This window comes from Chrysochloris asiatica, unplaced genomic scaffold, assembly GCF_000296735.1.
Source record: "Chrysochloris asiatica unplaced genomic scaffold, ChrAsi1.0 scaffold00015, whole genome shotgun sequence".
NCBI classification, from domain to species: domain Eukaryota; kingdom Metazoa; phylum Chordata; class Mammalia; order Afrosoricida; family Chrysochloridae; genus Chrysochloris; species Chrysochloris asiatica.
Window position 1 is genome coordinate 17734999 of NW_006408533.1, and position 12532 is coordinate 17747530.

The window sequence follows — 12532 nt, forward strand, 5'->3', positions numbered from 1 at the left end:
TCAATGCTTAACCCACTGCATCACCAGGGCTCATTTTATGGCCCTTTAACTGGTGTAGCACTGTGAGTTAATGCGCCAGACTACAAAGTCATTTGAACTGCAAGGTCAGCAGTTCAATCTCACCAGCTGCTCCTCGGAAACCCTACACAGGGTTGCTATGGGTCGGAACCTACTTGACGGCACTTCATAACAACAACAAACCTGAAACTGAACCTACCCTCGAAGCTCACCTTTCAGCCAAAAAATAAACAGGCCTATATAAAATGAATGGATTCCTGGTGTGGCACTGTAGGATCAGCACTGGACTGTGAATCGCAAGGTTGGCAGTTCAAACCCACCACCTGCTCCTTTGAAACCCTATACAGGTCACTATGAGTTGGAACTGACTCAATGGCACTTAAACAACCACAACAACAATATAAAGTGAACAGTAACACCCATAAGGAACATACTCCTCAGAGCAATCAACCATACCTGACTCAAAGGACATCCATGAACAAAACCCAGAGGACAGGAAAGGACACGAAAGAAGGATGGATGGAAACAGGGAACCCAGGTAGGAATTGGAAAAAGCGCTACTACACTGAGGGGGTTGCAACTAATGTCATGAAACAACATGTGTATAAACAGTTTATACACATTTACTAACTTGCTCTGTAAACTTTGACCCAAACCAGAAAAAAACACACAAAACAACCAAAAAAACCCCCTGAGCAATCAAGATGCCTTTGTTTTCCAAAATAATTGGTCAAATAGGGGCTACACAGGCCTCATTCCTAGTAAACCAACCTTTGGAAGGGATGGGGGTGGAAGGTGGAGCATGATGCAGTCATGCATATTCATTTCTTGAATCAATCATAAGTATGCATTCAGGCCCAAGTCATGTATATTCATTGAGGTCCCAATGACCATGACATTCAGGACCTTGGAGCCCTCTCTTTGAGGTTTCATAGATCAGTGAAAACATCCATGTATGGGAGAAGGAGTGGCTTTCCCAGACCTTGCTGGATATTTCTCATTGCTTGTGTCTTTTCTGGTTTTCATAGATGGATAACTAACTGTAAGTAAAGGCAGAAGTTTCGAGGACTTCTGTGAGTCATTCTAGTGACTCACACTAGAATGACTCCAACATACTCGTTGGAAACAGTGAGAAAGACCAGAGAGGCTGGTGTTTGCCTATGTGGCAGGGGCTGGAAGGACAGAGTTTTAACTGGTGAAGAATCCTGGGGTCAGAGAGAAAGTGGAATGTGGATGGCTGGAGTTAGAATGACAAAGTGGGAACGTGGAGATATGAGTTATCTTCATTGTTTGGACACCACCCTTATATTGACTCTTATTAATACACTGTATCATTACAGGAGCCCTGGTAGTGCTATGGGTTAAACATTGGGCTGCTTACTGCAAGGTTGGCAGTTCAAACCTAGAATCTCCTTAGCATAAAACATATGAAGCTGTCTGCTCCTGTAATGATTTACAGCCTTAGAAAGCCTATGGAGCAATTCGACTGCCCTCTAGGAGAGCTATGGGTCTCTTTCCACTTGATGGCAATAGGTTTGATTTTTGCTTTTGTGTCATTCTGGGAATATCACTTAATCTTTCTGAACTTCAGTTTCCTGGTGGTGGTAGTGGTGGTTGTGTGCCATCAAGTTGGTTCCAACTCCTAGTGACCTGTATAGGGTTTCTGAGGCTGTACATCTTTACAGGAGCAGAAGACCTCATCTTTTCCCCACAGAGCGGTTGGTAGATTCAAACTGCTGACCTTTCATTTAGCAACCCAACTCATAACCCACTACCAGAAACTACTGGGGCCCCTGCTTCCTGGTAGATGGAGATCAATCATATCATTGCAGTATTGCCTGCTAGGAGAGTCCCCAAGTAGTGCAAACAGTTGTGCTCAGTCACTAATTGAAAGGTTGGAGGCTTACATTCACACAGAGGGACCTTGAAAGAATGGTCTGATGATCTATTTCCTAAAAATCAGCCATCAAAAAGCCTGTGGAACACAGCTTCACTTGGACACACACAAGGTTGCCATGAGCTGGAATCAACTCAATGGCCTCTTAAGATAGTTGTGAATCAAATTGACTACATCTGTCAGAAGAGACAACGGAGAAGCTCAGTATCATCAGCCAAAACAAGGCCAGAGACCAACTATGGAACTGACCATCAATTGCTAACATGTAAGTTCAGACTGGTGCTGAAGCAACTGAAAACAAGTCCACAAGAGTCAAAATGTGACCTTGAATATCTCCCACTTGAATTTAGAGACCATCTCAAGTAAAGATTTGACACATTGAACACTAATGACTGGAGACCAGAGATTTTGTAGGGGGACATCAAGAACATCATCCATGAAGAAAGCAAAAGGTCATTAAAATACAGGAAAGAAAAAAGACTGAAGTGGTTATCAGAAGAGACTTTGACAGTTATCCTTGTATGAAGAATAGCTAAAGCAACTGGAAGAAACAATGAAGTAAAAAAACTAAACCGAACATTTCAAAGGGCAGCTCAAGAGAATAAAGTATTATAATGTAATGTGCAAAGACTTGGAATTAGAAAACAAAAAGGTAAGAACATGTTCAGCATTTCTCAAGCTGAAAGAACTGAAGAAAAATTCAAGCCTCTGGTTGTGCTACTGGAGGAGTCTATGGATAGAATATTGAAGATGGAAGGAATACACAGAGTCACTAACTTGCTGGAGTCACTGTAGCAAAAAGAATTGGTTGGTGTTCATCCATTTCAGGAGGTAGCATATAATCAAGAGCCAGTGGTAGCGAAGGAAGAAGAACGAACTTCACTGAATGAAAAACAAGGCTCTAGGAATTAATAGAATGCCAATTGAAATGTTCCAACAAACTGATGCTGCATTGGAAATGCTCACTAGCCTATGCTAACACATTTAGAAAGACCTGGCCAACTGACTGGAAGAGATCGACATTTGTGCCAATTCCAAAGAAAGATGACCCAACAGAACACGAGTTTTTTATGCCATCATCAATTTGACATGAAAGTAAACTTTTGCTGAAGATAATTTAAAAATGATTGCAGCAACGTATCAACAGGGAGCTGCCAGAAATTCAAGCTGGATTCAGAAGAGGCTATGTAATGAGGGATATAGCTGATGGCCAATGGATCTTGACAAAGCACTCCACAAAAAGGTGTCTACTTGTGTTTTATTGACTATGTAAAAGCATTGGACTGTGAGGATTCTAACAAACTATGGATAGCATTGCAAAGGATGGAAATTCCAGAACACTTACTTATGCTCATGCAGAATCTATACTTTGAGCAAGAGACATGGTATTTTCAATAATCTCATATGCAAGTAAAAGCTGAACACTGAATAAGGAAGAATGGAGAAGAATTTGATGCAACTGAATTATGGTGTGGGAGAAGAATATTAAAAGTACCGTGGACTGTCAGAAGAACAAGCAATCTGTGTTGGAAGAAGTATAGCCAGAATGCTCCTCAGACATGAGGATGGAGTGACTTTGTCTAACGTAGTTTGTACATGTTGTCAAGAGGGGCCAGTCCTTGGAAAAGGACATCATGCTTGGTAAAGTAGAGGATCATTGAAAAAGTGGAAGGCTCCCAGTGACATGGATTGACACAGTGGCAGCAACATTGGGCTCAGTCATAACAATTGTGAGGATGGCACAGGACTGGGCAGTGTTTTGTTCTGTTGTGCTTGGGATCACTAAGAGTAGGAGCCAACTTGATGACACCTAACAACAACAACGAGGATTGCTGTGAGGTAAATAAGATAATGAATGTATCCAGAGCATTAAGCTAGTCCTTAGCACATAATACATACTCAACACTATGAACTCTTACTGTAATTACAGTCAGAATTTGGAAGATGGTACGTTGATGGGGTATTAAGCCGGAAAAGTCTTTGCAGGTCTACCACTCTGAGATCCTGTTTTCCAGTTAAGAAAGGCAAGGCAGGATCCTTGTCGACAGGGCAGAGCTGGATCCAGAGCCTGCATTGCTGCCCTTGGCACCTCTGAATAGAAATCAATGTCATTTGAGGTCCACAGGGAGATATCCCAGAGAAGGTTAATACTGAAGGGCTTCTAGGTGAGAGGCGTGACTTGAGCCAAAGAGTGGGCTTGAGAAGCCTAGTGTTTCATTTATACTGTGAAGACCAGTATGGTTGTTAGACTTCATGTACTTTTTGCACCTTGGGGCACCTATGTTTTCCTCAGCTGATTCTGAAGATGGTTCTGATGCTGCTTACTGACTGCTTAGGCGACATTCTCTCAGTTTCCTTATCTTTGACAGGAAACTGATAACCCTTGACTTCTGTCCCCACAGAGTTATCATGGTTGGATGACAACATGCTGGGGAGAGGGGCCTGAGAGTGTAAGGCTTGTAGAGTAGCCACTCACAAGTGAGGATCTGAGGCCTGGAAGGGTGGCAGGGGTTTGTCCCAGCCAGCTTTGCAGTGCACATGCTTAGAGAGAAATGGACATTTGAAGATAGTTCTGGTTTGACTCTTAGACACTTAACTTCTCAGTCCTGCAGTCCATGAGCCCCAAGGCTCCATAGGGGACTGGGAAAGGAGTTCATGAACTCTTGAGGTGTATACATGTCAGGTTTGAAGGGATAAGAAGCAGTCTTATTAACCTGATGTAAATGTTAACCTCATCCAGTCACACCTCTGCCTGGGTTTCCTCTGTATCTAGAACTGTTGGAATGGGAAATCACTTAAAATATCCTTTGAACCTAAATCTAAAGATCTGCTGAACCTGAAAAATCAAACCAAACCAACCTACCAAAAGCCCTAAACAAGCTGAGAGAGAGATTTTGGTTAGGGTGTGGATCGAAAGAAATTAAAGCATTTTCTCCTCTTTTCCTCTTAAGCCGATTATGTTCAGTTAAGGATGCAGGTGTGTTGTTGTTTGAGGCTCTTCTGGCCAATCAGTGAGGAGGTATTATGTACGGAGGAAACCCTGGCAGAGGTGTGACTGGATGAGGTTAACGTTTGCATCAGGCTTAATGTGCAGGCCATGAAGTCCTGCCCACAGTCATGGTGGGGAGAGAGAGACAAAAGCAGCTGTTAGGATGAGTTCATTGCTGAGCTGAGCAGGGTAGACCAGTGCTCCCTGCCCACCGGTACAGGAGCTAGGCTGGACTGGCCACATCAGAAAAGCCTGCACCTATTCTGCTTGTTGTTATTGTTAAGTGCTGTAAAGTCGGTTCTGACTCATAGTGACCCTGTATCGACTTTCCAAGGAGTAGCTGGTGAGTTTTAACCACCGACCTTGCGATTCAAACTGACCTTGTGCTCCAGTACTTATCCTACAGCACCACATCAGGACTCTTCATCTTCTTAGAAACGCTGATTTCCAGGTTTCTGCTTTAGGAGGTCTGGAGTGGAGCCTGGGAACCTAACTTTTAAAATACTGCCCAGATGATCGGATGTCAGGTTGGGGACCTACAACATCAGTTCTCAATCATGGGCTGTCCTGAGGAACTTTTAAATCCTCCCTTTCCACACTCTGCCTCAGACCAATGAAATCAGAACTTGCATGTGGGCTCAAGGCCCAGTGATTTTTAACACCCTCTCCTCTGCCCCCTGTGATTCCAATATGCGGCCAAGTTTGAGAACCATTTGTGAGGGAGGTCGCATTCCTGAAAATATAGTAAGTTAGACAGTGAATTAGCTCCTGTGCCAACTGGACAATTGAATCTGAAAGACGCTAAATAATTTCACATGTCACCAAATTTTACAATAGGACAAGATGGCGTCAGGTAGGAATGGGGACTTAAACTAGGCCTTGACATCTCAGCAAAGTAATCTTAGTATTTCTGATTTGCTGACTTATGACTGGTTTGGACCCTTCATTTTTGTTTTATCCCTAAGCCAGAGCATTGTTCCAGAAGTTTCCCGGGGCAGCTACCAAGGGGGCCATATTCCCCCTTCTGCTGGATGAGTCCAAACAAGTTTTCCACTCTTGAATGAAATCATATTTTAGTTCTAATTATATATATATATATGGAGTCCTGGTGTGGTGCTTTGGGTTAATGCGCTCCACTGCAAAGCCGTTTGAACTGTAAAAGTCTGTGGTTCAAGCTCACCAGTCACTCGTAAACCCTATACAGGGTTGCTATGGGTTGGAATCGACGGGACTTGACAACAACAATGTACATGTGTATACACACACACACACACACACACACATATATGAGGGGACTCTACTGTTAATTGCTAGAAAAAAAATCATCAAGCTCTAATTTTATAGACTAGTTACTGGCAAGTTGATTTCCTGCTCATGGTGACCCCATGTATGTTGGAGTAGAACTGTGCTCTATAGGATTTTTAATGATTGTTTTTCAGAAGTAAACCACCAGGACTTCTTTCTGAATTGCCTCTGGATGGACTTGAACGTCGAGTCTTTCAGTTAAAAGCCAGGAATGTTAACCTTTTGTACATTCCTTTTGGCTCTATACATCTTGGTAAAATAATGCAAGGACTTGTTTGCCTAGTCACAAAAGATTCTTATATACTATTCTTATAAAACTATTCTCTGGAGAGGCAGGGACTGAACTGAAACACATGGTGTCTATGGGACTGATTTGGTCAAACCAGGTTTTTTTCTCAAGTCGTAAACAGTACTGCCAGGGAAGCATGGCTCTTCAGAGACACAGGCCATTTTGGAATATTCCCTCAGCAGTACCACCACATCCCTGGCCTGTGGGCCTTGGTTAGTGTCTCCTTAAACTGAGTGTCTATTTTAGATAGTTCCGTCATCATTTGGGTCGCATCGGCCTTGGGTATGGGCAGCCAATTGGCTGTGGCTGATAATTCTGAAGGGTGGCTGGACATAGAAACTGGTGATGTTTTCCTGGCAGTAGCTGTGCTGATAGGAATGGAATCTGACTCCCTCTGGGGATTTTCAAGTTGAACTGCTTCTGCTTTCTGGATCACTGGATTCAGGTACTTGATAAAGTCCCATTTCACTTTCCTACAAAAAAGGCCTACTGGGAAGTGGTAGCTAGGAAGCTGACACAGAATGTCAGTACCAACACAGAAAAGATCAGCGTGCTGACTAGGAGCTCCCACAAACATCATTTTTGGAGCATAGCAGCTCCATGAGGGTAGCGTGTCAGATGCGTCATGTACCTCACGTAGAACAGGCATGTTGGTGGGCACCACATAATGAATATGGAACGAATGAGGAAGCAGCCACCAGTGAGGCAGCTAGAGGAAGGTGGTTGAGTTTGAGCTACGTCACTTTCTGCCTGTGTGACTTCAGCCTTAATCCTCCTGGACCTCAGCTTCCTCATCTTGAAAATGGTAGTAATGTCATTGGTGTCAGGAATTTTGTGAAGATTAAATGAGTAAATTTGTACCAAGTGCTCAGAATCTTACTTGGCATATAGTAAACATTCCACAAATGCTAATGTCTATTGTGATTATGATTATCCAAACCAAAACTGACAGAATATCCCACTGGGAGGTGGGGAGGGGGCAAGATATACTCATGATTATTGAATTTTCCTTGGAAAGTTCTAGCTATGAAACAGAAGAAAAAGATATAGTTTCTGGAATGGTGTGGAGATAACAAAATTATTATTTCTTAAACACATGATATGATCATTTATTTTAAAGAAGCCAAAAAGATTCAGCCAAAAGACTCTTAGAATCAGTAATAGCAGTGAGATGCCCAGATATAAAAGAAATACTTAAAAATGATCCTTTCTCTAATAAGTCAACAATGATCAGTTAGAATATACAGAGGTAGAGGGAGGGTGATGATGGTGGTGTGTGCCATGGAGTTGGTTCTGATTCATAGGGACCCACCCTGCAAAGGGTTTCTGAGGTTGTAAATCTTTACGGGAGGAGAAACCTCATCTTTCTCTAGTGGAACGAATGGTAGTTTCGAACTGATGATCTTAAGGTTAGCAGCCTGACTTGTAGCCACTACACTACCAAAGCTCCTTAAAGGGAGCGTACCAACCAAATTTAAAAGGACAGTGGATATTTTCTTCCACTGTCATGTGATATATATATAAATTTTGGACTTCCTGCTTATAATGGAAGGAGCCCTGTTGGTATGGTGATTCAAAAAGGTTAGTGGTTTGAACCCACCAGCTGCTCCATATGGCAGACTGCTTCCATAGAAGATTTACAGACTTGGAAGCCCTGTGGGACAGTTCTCCTGTCTTATATGGTTGCTATGAATTGGAATTGACTTAATTATGGTTCTCACACACTTACCGCCCATGGAACTGGAGCACTCTGGGAAAACAAACATTCAAAACGCAACCTTGCAGTTGTTGAGAGATGAAAGTAGCGTGTTATGGAGGGCTGTTTCTGAAATTCTCCAGAATTTGAGGTGTTCTGAAGTCGTGCTCCCCTCTCTAGAGCATGCTCTTTGTCTACTGTTCATTTGGCAGTTATCCTTGACTCCTGACAGCTGGGAATGTGAGTTACAGAACCTCCTTTAGATTGAGGAGTTAGAGTGTACCATTTCCAATAATTCAGGACTTGTAGCACTTCAGGGGTACAGTGATTTACTGTTTCTGGCTTGATCACCTACCCAGCTTAGAGTGAGACCACACACTTGCTGAACGCCACTACCATCTCAGAACATTGTTCTTAACAGCAACAATAAAAGGCTGTTCATGAAAGCTGTTCAACAATTAAGTTTAGTGCACCTAGTCAAAATGTCTTCTTGGTGTGAATCATAATAGTTGAAGGCACATCAACATCAGGATTTTTAAAAGAGAATAAAAATATATTCTCGGAGTAACATTTTGAGGAAATCTGCACTATTGTAATCTGGAGCCTGCCCTCTGACGATGGGTCAAGTGTTGCCTATTTGTAGCTGTGGTAGCGTAGTGGTTACTAGTTGGGCTGCTACCCTCAAGGTCAGCAGTTCGAAACTACCAGCTGTTCCGTGGGAGAAAGATGAGGCTTTCTGTACCCATAAAGATTTACAGCCTCAGAAACCCTGTACAGGGTCACTGTGAGTCGGAACTAACTCTATGACACTCAACCACCAACCACCACCTTTGCTCAGAGCAAATGTAAAACAAAACAAAGAAGAAAGGCTTATTGGGATTTGAATGGACTGTGAGTATAGATTCTCTCTATAAGGCAGCGATGATTGCAGGCTTTTGTGGAATTGGGCTTCCTTTCTCCTAAGAATGCCAGCAAACCAAACCCACTGCCACCGAGAGATGCTTCTGACTCATAGGGACCCTAGGGGACAGAATAGAACTGTCACAAGGTGAGATCTGTACTCCCTTCCTCTTCCACACAACCACAAGACCACAATCACAAAGTCATTGCCAATCTGTAGTAAATGAAGCCCTGGTGGGGAGTGATGAGAGTCGCCAGAAGGCCAGAAGAGTGGTGAGGTAGACCAAGTGTGCGACCTGCTGCCATGTTGGTTGACTGACTGGCTATGTTTCACATTTATTGTAGTTGTTGCTAGTTTCCCCTTCTCTCCAAATCTCAGAGCCCATATTTTATTACTCCCAGGCAGCCAGGAGTCAGGTTTTCTCCAATTTATTTTCTTCTATCAACTTCTCCATGTATAAAGCAGGATGAGCCATAGTTGGGCTAGAATTTGGAGGAGTCTGTCTTTTTTTCTTCCTTAAGTGAAAGGAAGTGAGAAGCAACAAAGGTGAAAGACGGTGGGTGGTAAGTTGATGTTCCTGATAATAGATAGCCCTTATGTGTCCTTTAGTGGTCTCTTGTCTTCGTATAAGAATAAGGTGAACGAGAAAAGCCAGATGCACAAAATGGGTCCTTTTGGCAAACCTACTACGGGTCCCCTTTTCCTGTTTTATAAACCTGTAAAATGAGCCACGGCAATGATCAAGTGGATTTGTGTTTTACAGTCTGAGGATTTCACTTCCTAGAATTTCCCATCATGGTCAAACATGACTATGTGTAAACTTTGTGGATGGAGCGAGTTGATGGAATTTGGCAATGAAATGTATGTGCTATTCCAACAAAGTCATACTTGGGTATTTTATTTTTCTTAAAGTCCTGTGACATCACAGGACAGTTTCTTGCTCAGTTTAGGATCGCTGCTTACCTGGAGCATTTTTCAGATAGGTATATCAGAACCTTCCAGTTCAGTACGAATACTTGATGGACAGCATGTGAGTAAGGTGTTCTCTTTGGTCAGTTCCTCTGATGTCCATGTTTTGTCTCCTGTCTCCTTTAGGAGGGTCAAGAAGAACAGCATCATCCTAAGGACACAGCTGTCAGTGAGGGTCCATGTCTGCATTGGTGAGTGACATCTGTTGAGGGAACTCTTGTCATTTACCCTCAGTGATTCAACACGTGATGACAAATGGCCATTTATGGGAATAAAATAAAATATTCACTGTTATGCTATCTCCTTAGGTTAATCCCAATAATAGACATTTGAGTTTTTGGTGAAGAAAATCACAGCAATAATCTTTGAAGCGCTGTTTCATTCTGATTTCCTTTGCTATTTAGTTAGTGAATAGAACTTGACATATTGTTGAATAAGGTTTTGTTTATGATGTTAGGAGAGGTGAGGTTCTTTCCAGGGCTGTGTCAGCATCACCCTCCAGCCCTGAGGGTGTGAGGTTGGGCTGCTTGATATTGTCTGGGACACTCACATGTCTTCTGGAGGCTCTTGATGCTTTCCTGTGGGGAAGTGCATGCTGAAGCTCTAGGTTGTGGTCAGATGATTGAAAGGGAAATCTTGGGTTAGCTTGGAATCAGGGCACACAGTAAAAAATGGTTTGAAGTGAACAAATGCATTGTGGTTCAGAGTTGCTTGCCCATGGCCACTCAGAAACCCCACTGTGTCCGTTCTGACAGCCATTGTTTTTCCTGGACCCATTAGCCCTTCTGTCTATAGACATGGGTCAAGTGGTAGTGAAACCAGTGAATTAGTCCAACTTGACAATCTCTATGTGAGTGGTTCTAAAGTTGTGGCCAGGCTTCCTCCTGACTTTGGGCTAAGTCAGAGGGATGGTGTAATATCATACAAGGACATAAAAAAGCAAACAAGATTCACTTTGTGCCTGGAAGTTCCTTATATCTGGGTAATTTTGCTTTTACTTAATGTTCTGGTGTGGTGCTTTAGGATAAGCACTGGACTGCTACTGCAAGGTTGGTGGTTCAAACCCACCAGCCATCACAGGATCATTATGCATTGGAACTGATTTGACAGCACTTCATAATAACAACAACATCAACACCACGATCGAAGTTAGAAGAGATTTAACTAGCCATGTTGAATCCCAGCCCACAAGTCTAGTGAGGTGTCCATTGGTAGGGTGGGAGAGATTGCTGTCAGTCCTCCTCCTGCTGAGACCCAGGGATGGGACAGGACAGTGGCTGAGCACTGAAGAGAGTCTCTATAATTTCACTTTGTTTTGTGTTAAGTGTGGAGTGATAACCTTTGTCTGAATCTGGCTAGAGAGTAGATTGCGTAGCCAACTCCTACACTTTATGGCCTACGAGGTTAGGTACAGGGAACTTTCTCAGTTTTTTTGGAAATTAAAGTGATTTATCAGACCTTCAGCCGACATTGACTGTTCTATTCCTCAACTGCTTGTGGCATGGTGGTGGTTGTTAAATGCTGTCAATTTGGTTCTGACTTATAGTGACCTTGTATAAGGTCGTGGCTAGTGGGTTTGAACTGCTGTCCTTGCAGTTAGCAGTCCATTGCTTATCCTACAGTACCACACCAGGACACTGAATAGCTGTCATCTTGTCTAGATGGGTCTGGTGAAAGGAGATGGGGATAAGATTCATAAGATTCAGTAGTGAATAACTGTTATCATGACTAATCGTGACTGTCACACTTGTAAAGGTAGAAGTTTTGTAACAAAAAAAGGGGAGTGGTTAATCTTACAGTCCAGAAACAGAGGACCTTAGGACCATCAAGAGAGGAATGCACAAATAGAATGCGGGACCTTATCCAGAGAAGCAGCAGCGCCAGAGATGGAGAAAGAGATGGGGGCATGGAGAGGGGTTGCAGCTGAGGACTCTAGATTCATCAACTAATAAGAGAAGGACTAAGATCTGGTGGCTAGGAGCAGACTTGCAGAATGTGCCCTTTGGAGATGTAAATTATTATATATACCTGAGTGGGTTTTTTTGTTTGTGTGTTTTAAAAAAAATCTAAAGTGGATAGAGAGAAATACTTTTAACTGATGGTATGTGGAGGGGATTATAATCAATGTAATGAAACAAGTTATATGAATTATTGAATGTGAAACTGATGATGTGCCCTGTAAACTTTCACTCAATCCACAATAAAAACCTTAAATTAAAAAACAAACACACACACACACACACACACACACACAAAGAAGTATATAGACATAGATGGAGGATTTATTGAGAAACAATGACTTCACATCTTGATACTTTTATATAATAAAGGTTTCTATGATCTGTAGCAGAACTTTTTGTTTTACCTTTGTGTAGGTGTTGAATCCCTTTGACGTATAGCAACCCTGTGTACAGCAGCAGGGAACACTGCCTGGTCCTGCACTGTCTTCACAGCTGTTAATGTTTGAG

At 42.6% G+C, this 12532-nt stretch overlaps 1 protein-coding gene across 3 annotated transcripts in view; it reads left to right on the forward strand.

Annotated features, from left to right (window-relative positions):
- Positions 1–12532, forward strand: part of FHOD3 (formin homology 2 domain containing 3) — a 633930-nt gene that overhangs the window by 111836 nt on the left and 509562 nt on the right. For all 3 annotated transcript variants that reach the window (XM_006835080.1, XM_006835081.1, XM_006835079.1), the window contains exon 3: positions 10191–10255. In XM_006835080.1, the coding sequence (XP_006835143.1) occupies positions 10191–10255 (65 nt within the window). The remainder of the gene's footprint in view (positions 1–10190; positions 10256–12532) is intronic.